Source organism: Staurois parvus, unplaced genomic scaffold (genome assembly GCF_062004578.1).
Source record: "Staurois parvus isolate SC_StPar_1 unplaced genomic scaffold, SC_StPar_1.0 ptg000029l, whole genome shotgun sequence".
Taxonomy (NCBI): Eukaryota; Metazoa; Chordata; class Amphibia; order Anura; family Ranidae; genus Staurois; species Staurois parvus.
Genome location: NW_028317825.1, coordinates 5,052,866 through 5,064,820, shown reverse-complemented (window position 1 = coordinate 5,064,820; position 11,955 = coordinate 5,052,866). Strand labels below are relative to the sequence as shown.

At 40.0% G+C, this 11,955-nt stretch overlaps 1 protein-coding gene across 1 annotated transcript in view; it reads left to right on the top strand.

The window, feature by feature from the left end:
- Positions 1-1,212: 1,212 nt before the first annotated feature.
- LOC149471080 (uncharacterized) overlaps positions 1,213-11,955 on the top strand; it is a 71,043-nt gene continuing 60,300 nt past the window's right edge. Inside the window, exons 1-2 of the mRNA XM_089657992.1 lie at positions 1,213-1,454; positions 9,895-10,046. Coding sequence (XP_089514118.1) covers positions 1,213-1,454; positions 9,895-10,046 — 394 coding nt within the window. The remainder of the gene's footprint in view (positions 1,455-9,894; positions 10,047-11,955) is intronic.

Genomic DNA, 11,955 nt, shown 5'->3' with positions numbered 1-11,955 from the left:
AAATTGCACAGCACAGAATGGCTTGTGAATTGCATAAGAATGTGGTGTGATTCCTGTGCCAGTCACATATGGTTCACAGTGTGAACCTAGGCTTAAAGGCATAGTACAGTCAGACATGACAATTGCTCATTCTGTTTAGTCTAGAAACAACACTTCACTTCACTCACTCTAATTCTTATCTTGACATTCAACTTGTGGATTTGGCTGCCCTGTTCTCTAAATCCATAGGGTTGCCTTTATCTTTATTTTAAATTTGAGTCCAGGCCTTTGAAAATGTAGGTTTCCTACATCAACCTCTCCCTAAGCACATTGCACATTACTTGTCCCTACTGATTTCAGTAGGGACAAGTAGGGACTTACCTGCTGTGTGCAGTGGTTTTGCGCAGAGCAGCGTGGTTCCTCCTCTTCTTGGGTCTCTTGCAGACTTTCCTGGCTCCTCCTTCCTCTCAGGTGCCCCTATGGGTGCACCAGCTGCTCCGTGTGTCCATTCACACACGGAGCCGTGGCTTTGCCCGGCCCACTCTCTCTCCTCATTAGCTGATGGACTGTGATTGATATTTGCCCCTTCTTCTGGGGGGAGGTGCCACCCCCTGAAAAACGTGCAGAATTGTAATGATTCTCAAGCAATCACTGTAATGTTGCAGATGGCGATAACTTACCCCAAATAAACTTTCCTGCCTTTTGTGCCTACTACAATTGTCCCATTTCACTTATGATGAATGCATTTGAAGCCTAATATTGAATTGCAAATTTCTCTAAGTAAAATTTTGCAACTAACTACAGCAGCATTTTCATTGCATCACTAATATGTCTCTGATGTTTATAGACCTGTAAATATAACCAGTTATAGAAAAAAAAAAGTAACAAAATCAAAATGAATAGCCCATTGTGAAATAAAATGATAAAACCAACTTTTGCTTCGATATTTACCTGCAATCAAGAAATTTCTCCACTTAACTTTTTTTCCTCTGCTAGATGTAATCATTCTGATGGTCAGCATTATTTAAGCTACTTCTACTGAGCCCAGGTCATCCTTAACCTGCCCCAGTTTCTTAATAGACTGTGAAAGCTCATCTCTCTGTCACTTTGTTTTCTATTGCTATCATCATGCTCCTTGTCAGCATGTGACACAACCAATTGGCTCAGTGGCGAAACTACTGGTGTCTCAATGATCTCCCTTGTGATCGGGCCACTGTAAAGGGGGGCCTCTAGATGGCTGGATCAAGTTCAGGCACTGGGCTCCGCTCCTGTCAGTTGTGCCTTCTTCCTGTGCTCTCAGCTTTCTCCCCCTCCGGGAGCACCCACGGATCTCTTTTGCTAGCCGGCAGTGACACACAAGGAGGGGAGGAAAACAGCTCTAAAGCTGCAGCAGCTCCACTTCCCAGCTCCGTCCCTCAACTCCTGCTCCCAGCCCCCCACTCTTCCCGGCTTGCAGCTGCTCCTGAGTCCCTCAGGTAAGGCAATCTATGGGCAGGGGGACTTTCTGATATAATGGAGGGGGTCACTGATATAAAGGGACTGTGAGCTAATGGGGTCTATAAAGGGAGTTGCTGACTGCTGTTCTAAAGGTTGGCGACCCCCTCTATAGACCCACCCACCCCGATAGATCAGAGTCTCCCTATATCAGCACCCCCCTTAGAGGCCTCCCATTATATCAGTCACCTTATATCAGCAAACCCCCCCCCCCCTTGCAGACCACCATTAGATCAGAGTCCCTTTATATTAGCACTCACCTTAAAGACCCCCCTCCCCCATTAGATTAGAGTACCCTTTTTTTTAGCAACCCCCTTAGAGACACCCTCATTTTAACAAAGTCCACTTATATTAGCAACCTCCCTTAGAGATCAATGGTGGGTCTCAGTGGGGGGTTGCTGATATAAATAAATAAATAAATAAATAAAAAGCTTGGTAAAGAAACTCACTGTTGGGCTGCTGCTAGCACTGATATGTGATAAATGCAGTGCAACCTCCCTCTATAATTAATATAATTGTGAATGATGGTGGAAAACCCTAAGGGTAATCCAAGTATTAATACACTCCCTAAAGTCCCTATAACTTCCTTTTAAGTTGGAAATTAGCACACCACATTTTGGAATGGATAGGCAGTTTCCACCACCATTCATATAGTATTATGTATATCAAGATTGCACAGTATATACAGTTATGGCCAAAAATATTGGCACCCCTGCATTTCTGTCAGAAAATGCACCACTTCGCCCAGAAACATTGTTGCAATTATAAATGTTTAGGCATTCTCATGTTTATTTTATTTGTTAATATTGGTAAAGAGTGAAGAAACAAAAAGCCAAATCTGACACATTCCACGTAAAGTGCCAAAAATGGACTGGACAAAATTATTGGCACCTTCTCAAAATCGTAAGAAATAATTGCATTCCAAGTTTGTGATGCTTCTGTAATTTGTAATTAAACTCACCTGTATCAATTAACAGATCTTAATGTTCCTGTGTACACTGTGCGCAACATTGTCAAGAAGTTTACAGCTGCTGACACTGTAGCTAATCTCCCTGGACGTGGATGAAAGAGAAAAATTTAATAAAAGATTGCAACAAAGGTTTGCTCAAATGATGGATAAAGAACCTCTATCAACTTCCATATAAATTCAAGCTGACCTTCAGGCACAGGGTATAACTGTGTCAGCTTGCAAAATACATCGCCATCTGAATGAAAAGGGACGCTATGGTAGGAGACCCAGGAGGACCCCACTGCTGACACAGAAACATAAAAGAGTCAGAGTTTTCCAAAACTTATCTGAGGAAGCCAAAATGATTTTGGGAGAATGTGCTGAGGACAGACGAAACAGAATTACAGCTTTTGGTAAAGCCCATCATTCTATTATTTTCAGAAAAAGAAATCAGGCCTTTAAAGAAAAGAATACAGTCCCTACAGTCAACATGGTGGAGGTTCACTGATGTTTTGGGGTTACTTTGCTGCTTCAGTCACTGGATGTCTTGACCATGTGCATGGCATTATGAAATCTGAAGACTACCAAAGAATTATGGGATGCAATGTAGGGCCCAGTGTCAGAAAGTTGAGTCTCCATCAGAGGTCATGGGCCTTACAGCAGGACAATGACCCAAAGCACATGTCAAAAGGCACCCAGAAATGGTTGAAGACAAAGTGCTGGAGAATACTGAACTGGCCAGCAATGAGTCCAGAACTCAATCCCATAGAGCACCTGTGGAGAGATCTCAAACAGCAGCTGGGAAAAGGAACCCTTGCAATCTGGGAGACCTGGAGCAGTTGGTGAAAGAAGAGTGGTCTAAAATTCCAGTAGAGAAATGTAAGAAATTCTTTGATGGTTCCTGGAGGCGACTGATTTCAGTTATTTTTTGAAGGGGAGTGCTACCAAATATTAAATTGATGATGCCAATAATTTTGTCTAGACCATTTTTGGGTTTTTGCATGGAATGTGTCACATTTGGCTTTTTGGTTCTCCACTTTTTTGTGTCATACCAATACAAAGACTTAAACATGAGAATGGCTAAACTTTTTTAATTGCAACAATTTTCTTGGCGAAGTGGTGCATTATCTGGGCAGCACAGTGGCTAAATGGTTAGCACTTCCGAATGGCAGTAGTAGGGTCGTTGGTTCGAATCCCAGCCACGGCACCACCTGCCTGGAGTTTGCATGTTCTCCCTGTGCCTGCGTGGGTTTCCTCTGGGTACTCTGGTTTCCTCCCATACTCCAAAGACATGCTGGTAGGTTAATTGGCTCCTGTCTAAATTGTCCCTAGTATGTGTATGTATGAATGTGACTTAGGGACCTTAGATTGTACACCCCTTGAGGGTTAGGGACCGATGTGAATGTACAACATATATGTAAAGCGCTGCATAAAATTGATGGCACTATATAAGTACCTGAAATAAATAAATAATCTGGCAGAAATGCAGGGGTGCCAATATTTTTGGCCATGACTGTATGTTTAAATAAGATTGTACTGTATTAATACTTGGATTAATCTTGGGGGCTTCCAGTGTCATTCACAATTATTTTTTTCACATATGAATAAATTATAGGGGGAGGTTGCACTACATTATTTTAAATGTTTAGTTTTTTGGGTCTCTAAGGGAAGCACTTATATAAGGGGACTCTGACCTAATGGGGGGGGCTGTTTCTAAGGGGGTCTCTGATCCAATGGGGGGTCTCTAAAGGGGGGGCACTGATATAAGGGAGCTCTGACCTAATGGGGGTCCCCTGTATTATGAAGGAGGTGACACTGATCCCTACAGACAGTCTTTCAACACACAGTGTATTTCTACAGCAAATAAGTTGTGATTAAATCCATATGATTAGAAATATTATTTAATCACAGAACATATGAACAGGGTATACTACAAAACAAAATGTTGTGCACTTCTAAAGTGTTAGGGTTTGGCTTGAAGAAAAGGGGGCAACCCTATGCAGAACATGTGAAATGGTACCACTGTGGGACCAGAAGAAAAGGGTCCTGGGACCAAGGGAAAGGGCCCTGGGATGGGTTCTGGGGGGGCCTTCATGGCTTCTTGCACCGGGGGCTCTGAAGTTTGGCTCCTTGTGCTGCTACGTCCTCTCACACTCTAGTCCTGCTGTACAGGTACTGCAAGATTTATTGAAGTACCTGTAGCACCTGTAGTTAGATATTGCATTTAAAAAATACATTTAATGATGTATTCACTATTACAGAGTTGCATTATTTTTTAAATTTTAAAACTTCCTAGAGTTCAACTATAAAAAATTAGCTTTATCTAAAGCTCAGAGGGTACCTGCTAAGCAGTTTAGCTGATTTCCTAAGTATAGTGCTAAGAACCATCTTATATCTATGCCCTTTCTGCTTTAAAGAATATGTAAATCCAACTTTTCATATTCCTGATATGTGCCTGTTGTACCATGTACTTGTATAAAAAATGTATTATGTTCTCGTTGTATTGCTTAATTTGTATGAAATACCTTATGTTCCTGCCAGTCCCTCTACTTTCCTATTAAAAACTGACCACACTAGGTATGAGAGCACAGCATGGTCAGTATTCTAGCTATGCTGATAACACAGCCTGGTCTCCTCCGATGATCAGACTTGTCCTGACAAGCCCCCCACAGCCATTCACTGGAAAGACAAGTGTTCTGCTGTCCCCTCCCCTTCCAGCTCTCAGGAGCTCCTTATGCAGCTGAGAACAGAGGGTATGTGATCACTTGTCAACTATTTAAAAAAAAAGGAAATTCAGGGATACCCTATTGACCAGTCCATTTACAGTTGTGGTCAAAATAATAGCAGTCAGACATCACTATCCTGATCAATCACTGTTTTTGGTAGAAATGATATTTCTACACGGCAAATAATTTACTAGCAGGTGTAGTAGAGTAATAAAAATCCAACAGACCCAACAGTCATGACATTCATGCTGCTGATTCTGTGTAATTGAATCACTAATTGAAAGGGGCATGTTCAAAATAATAGCAGTGTGGAGTTCTATTAGTGAGGTCATTCGTTCTTTGAAAAACAGATGGTAATTATTGCCCTTATTTAAGGAAGGAAGGCAGCAAATGTTGTACATGCTGGTTACAGTGCATTTCTCTCTGAAATTCTGAGGAAAACTGGTCGTTCCAGACATTGTTCAGAAGAACAGTGTACCTTGATTAAAAAGTTGATTGGAGAGGGGAAAACAGATAAGAAGTGCAGAAAATGATAGGCTGCTCAGCTAAAATGATCGCAAATGCTTTAAAATGGCAACCAAAACCTGAAAGACGTGGAAGAAAGCGAAAAACTACCATTTGAATGGATAGAAGAATAGCCAAAATGGCAAGGACTCCGCCAACAATCAGCTCCAGGAAGATCAAAGAAGGTCTAAAGTTACCTGTGAGTACTGTTACAATTAGAAGACCCCTATGTGAAGCCAAGCTATCTGCAAGAAGCCCCCGCAAAGTCCCACTGTTGAAAAAAAGACATGTGCTGAAGAGGTTACGATTTGCCAAAGAGCACATTGACTGGCCTAAAGAGAAATGGCGCAACATTTTGTGGACTGATAAAAGTAAGATTGTTCTTTTTGGGTCTAGTGGCCGGAGACAGTTTGTCAGACGACCCCCAAACACTGAAGCCACAGTACACTGTGCACTGTGAAGACAGTGAAGCATGGTTGCGCAAGCATCATGATATGGGGATGTTTCTCATACTACGGTGTTGGGCCTATTTATCGCATACCAGGGATCATGGATCAGTTTGAAGACATCAGAATACTTGAAGAGGTCATGCTGCCTTATGCTGAAGAGGAAATGCTCTTGAAATGGGTGTTCCAACAAGACAACGACCCCAAACACACCAGGAAACCTGCAACATCTTGGTTCCAGACCAACAAGATTGATGTTATGGAGTGGCCAGTCCAATCCCCGATCTTATTCCAATAGAAAACTTGTGGGGTGACATCAAAAATGCAGTTTCTGAGGTAAAACCAAGAAATAGAGAAGAACTGTGGAATGTAGTCCAATCATCCTGGGCTGGAATACCTGTTCACAGGTGCCAGAAGTTGGTTGACTCCATGCAACACAAATGTACAGTAAATGTACATAAACATGTAAATGCAGTTCTCATAAACAGTGCTTATACAACTAAATATTCATTAAGTGATTCAAAGGAAAGCAAAATCTTCAAACATTTTTCAGTTTATATAGTGAATGTTTGAGTTTGTAAAGCAGAATACAAACACTGCTTTTTTTTTTAACAGTCTAATATTCACTTTTCAATTTTTTTAGAGGAACAACACAAATTTGATCTATTTTTCTTCATGTTTTGATTTGGAATAGAATGTGTAGTGTTCCCAATGCATTTGTGTGTATGGAAATAAAAGCTATTAGAAGGATTTTGAGCTTTATTCACTTTTTTCAACACACTGCTATTATTTTGAACACAACTGTATAACCACACCCACAAAAGAACACCTCAATATCATGCCCCTATTTTAGCACACCCTCGAACAATTGGTCACAAACTTTTGGAACAGGAGGGTATAAATACAGATTAAACAGATTTAAATAAGAGGCACCAAGGTATGCATGCATAGTTATAGGGACACCTTGAAGGTAGGAAGAAGACAAAATGCAGTGCTAAAACATGTTTTAATAGTTGCAGCAAGCTTTGAAATGGTGCTGAGAGATGCCCAAGCATCAGCATGAGGAAAAAATATTGTTGTGTTGGTGGTGTCACTGAATAAATAAATAGCACTGCACTGGTGGCAGTCGGAGGAAAAAAGGCTGCTGTATCAGTGGTGTCGGTCCTTAGCATCCATGTTAGTGAGATAAAGGAGGGGAGCTGGGAGGCTGATGTAGAGGTGGTTCTTTGCAGTGCGCTGAGCTAAGGCTCTCTGTGTGTTCCTGGGGGTAAGGACAGGGCTGAAGGACATTGACATCTGTACTGGTGACTACTAATAGATTGGCAGCCCACATTCTAGCTCCCAGCAGTGCTGCATTGTCAGGTGGTGGATTCAGAGGTCACTGAGTTCCAGTTAATGGCCAGCCAGGCTGGAAACTCACTTTTAAAAACAGGGACACATCCGGGGACTCATTTCATCAGGGAGAGTCTACACAAATCAGGAACTGTCCTCAGAAACCAGGAACCTCTTGTCACCCTAACATACACTACTGTGCAAGAGTTTTAAGTAGGTGCTGTAAATTAGGTATGCTGTTAATTAGGAATGCTTGTGGAAACAGAAAGTAAATGAACAGAAGAAAAATCCAAATCAAGTCAGCATTTGGTGTTACCACCCTTTGCCTTAAAACAGTATCAATTCTTCTAGGTACACTTGCACACAGTTTTTGAAGGAACTCTGCAGGTAGGTTGGTCCAAACATCTTAAAGAACTTACTATAAATCTTTTGTGGATGTAAGCTGGATGATGTAGGCTGCATCAAATCCTTCTTTCTCTACATGTAACCTCAGACAGGCTCAATGATTTTGAAATCAGAGCTATGTTGGGACCCAAGTATCACTTCCAGAACTCCTTATTCTTATTTATGCTGAAGATAATTCTTAATGACGACTGTATGTGTGGGATCATTGTCCTGCTGCAGAATATATTTGGCACCAGTGACAAACCTCCCTGATGGTATGGCATGATGAATAAGTATCTGCCTGTATTTCTCAGCTTTGAGCACACCACTGATCATGAACAAATCTCCAACTTCATTTGAAGAAATGCAGCCTCAGACTTGCAAGGAACCTCCACCATGCTTCAATGTTGCCTGCAGACACACATTTGTACTGCCCTCCAGCCCTTCATGAACAAACTGCCTCCTGCTACAGCCAAATATTTAAATTTTGACTCATCAGTCCACAGCACCTGCTGTCATTTTTCTGCATGTTTTCTCCTATGTTTTTGGGCATAGTCGAGTGTCTTAGCCTTGATATAGCTTTTTGGTCGCAATTCTTTCATGAAGTTCACTTCTGTCCTGACATCTCAGAACAAAAGATGGGTGTACCTGGATCCCACTGCTTTCTGCCAGTTCTGTACTGATGGCACTGCTGGATATCTTCCCATATCGAACGGAAGTAAGCATGATGTGTCTTTCATCTGCTGCATTTAACTTGGTCCACTGGTTGCCTCTTTCTTTGTGCTTCATCAAAAGAGCTTGAAAAGCACAACTTGAAACCCTAGGCTGCTTTGAAATATTTGCCTGAAAGAGACCTTGCAGATGTAGTATAATTACCTTGTGTCTTGTTGCTGTGCTCAGTCTTGCCATGGTATTTGACCTGTGACATGAAACTGTCTTCTTCAACCTTAGTAGCAGAGTTTGGCTGTTCCTTACTCAGTTTTAAGCCTCCTACACAGCTGTTTATTTTCAGTTAATGACTGTGTTTCAACCTACGTATAAAATTGATGATCATTAGCACCTGCTTGGTATAATTTGTTAATCATACACTTTACTCTAATCTTACAAAACCCCTGACTTTCTGCAAGTGTACAAAGTGTGCAAGTGTAAGAACTGATGGAGGTTTGAAGCCAAAGGGTTGTCATGCCAAATAATGATTTGATTTATATTTTTCTTCTGTTCATTCACTTTGCATTTTGTAAGATGATAAATATAAATTATAAAATATACATTTGTGATAGCATTTTTACTTTTATTACTACCTGCCTAAAACTTTCGCACAGTACTGTATACCTCATATTTTAATGCAGTATCTGTGACTGGCGTTACATTCTAAACAGCAAATATTTTTTCACAAAAGATAATGAAACTTTTCTGAAATTCCACTGGAGTTTGTATAAGGTGTGTTTTGTAGCCTCCATTAGCATTTGAAAGATTTCCTTTATATGAGTGCAGCAGTCATTTATAACTGCTGGCCGTTTAACAGCTGTCATGATGACATGTAACGCAGCGTGTAGTCACACACATCCTGTAAATGCTGATCAGTGACATTGTCAGGGCATTTACTATTCTGACTTTAGAAATCGTCTCAACCTGTTTAGGGCCACATAACATAGACACATTAAACTATTACCCATTTCTAGCAGAAAACTATTTTGAATGAGGATCTATAAATATTTAGTATGTAACTGTAACTTACAGTGTAATATACAGCAAAGTGGTGTCAGTTCCCAATGTCATGAAACATTATAGCTGAATCTTTCAACCAGAAATAGAGCTGAGATATGCAAAGGGTGTATGTATCATAAAGTTCTCCTCTAAGCATATCATGATTAAAGCTGTAGTACATCCGACATTCCAGAACAAGGAGCAGTGCTTTGATACATGGCCGGCATGGAGGATGCTCTCATGTCAGGGATAATGCTAAAGGGGAAATATACACCATCTGCAAGGGTCAGTCCACTTAAAGCTGATATTTCAGTTTCTTTTGTTGTTACCGGCAAGTTGAATCATCCACTGCCTTCTTTTATCTCTTTTCCAGGTATGCCTACATTAGCAACCGCGAGGATCTCTCCCTTACCTGGTTGAAATTCTTAATTTATTTTGTATTATGGAGAGTGCAAAAGGAGAACAATGTCATCTGTAGTAGAAAGCAGAGGAAAGATGCCAGGAACATGTCAAGGACATCAACAGGTAAACAGACAGTGGGTCAGTATTTTTTTTCTTCATTCAAAGTTTTTGGTGGACTGACCCTTTAAAGGCAACACAGAGGAAACATGTAGATGGCCATTGCTTGCATTCATTCAAAAAATTCAAAGCATTCCCTGAATGGCGCTGAGCCAAGTGGCCAATCTCCTGTGTACACAATACATCAGACCAGCCACTCAGCATGGAACCCGAAAGCAAGTGGAGATCACTGGAGTAGTGATGTCTACTTCAGTGATTTCCACCTTCTGGGGCATCGACCAGGTGTGGTATATACAAAGTTACATTGGTCCAAGCTGGTCCAGTGTAACTGTAAAAATATACCATACCTGAAACTCTTCTTTAAAGCCAAATACAACACTTCTAGAAGAAAATAAAAAAATGGCAGCCTCTGTAATTTTTTCTATAAAATTGAGTTTTCCCAAATGTTGGTGAAAATCCTGAGATTTTTGCAAAATGCATTGGTGTCAACGGGGAAAGGTGAAAATAATTTAGTTTTTGTTTTGTAAGTTTGCAGTTGACTTATGGCCCCAGAAAATTAAAGAAAGGTGTGGACAAAGGGGATGGACAAATTCATTTTTTCTGGAAATTTAGTGAAAATTGCAATATTTTTGCAAAATTCATTGGTGCCAATAAGCTAGTTTATAGGTTTTTAGGTTTGCATTCAGCTTAAAATGGCTCTGGAAGAGTACAGAAGCGACTTTCAATTATCGTGAAACTGTTCTGTGCCAATATGTGGCCAATCATAAGCTTATTTTACTAACAAAATATTTAAATAATTACCACGCTCCAATACCCTCAAGAAATTCAATCTAAAAGTGCACAGTGCTTAAAAAAAAAAAAAAAAAAAGTGTATAAAAAAAAATTATTAAATTTATCATCCTATCAAATCATTATTTGTGAAATCTCCATATAAATGTGCCAATATTTCATTTAAATGAAAATGAAAATGAAATATTGGCACATTTATATGGAGATTTCACAAATAATGATTTGATAGGACGATAAATTTGATAATTTTTTTTTTATACACTTTTTTTTTTTTTAATTCATTTATTTTCTATCACCTTAATATACATTTCTTGTTTTAAATATAAGCACTGTGCACTTTTTTTATTGTATTTACTCACTTTATAAGCACTGTGCACTTTTAGATTGAATTTCTTGAGGGTATTGGAGCGCGGTAATTATTTAAATATTTTGTTGATAAACGCACATCATATGAGAGTGGGCATTTTTTTTACCAGCGACCTAATACTCCCATTGTTAAATATACCTCAGTGGCTCACAAGTTAATTTGTTGTTTTTTTATTGAGCTTATTTTACTGTTTCTGAAAGAAAAAAAGAGTGAAAAAAACGGCAAAGAGATGATTCAACTTGCCAGTAACAAAGATCAAAGACACTTTTTGCGCTCAAATCGGTTTTGCTAAATTTACTATGAATCTACTGGTGAGATATGCAGGGATGTGGTCAAGATAAATATTTTTTACATATGCATCGAAGACTCTGCAGAGGAGATTGCATAGCCCCTTTTTGGTGGACGCAGGTGTCATGCACACAGGGCTGTTTGAACCAAAACTCTTTTTGCATCCAGTAATAGCCCAATGTGCTCAGCACCTATGGCAGCCTACAGAAATCAGCAGGGTCTCTGCAGCATCAGTATCTGTGGCTTTTGCACAGATCAAACTTTGTTCATGTTTACACTTTTTAAGAGCAGTTGTCAATATGAATCAGCATAGGGTATACATTATTTTAGATGTGTTCATTTATAAAGTTAACCAACCATACATATAAAAAGCTTGTTGGCTGAAATCTGCACTTCTTACAGGTTTTGATGATGATCTGAGCAGAGTGTGGAGCATGAATGGTTACATGCTCATGTGCACCAATGATGTAT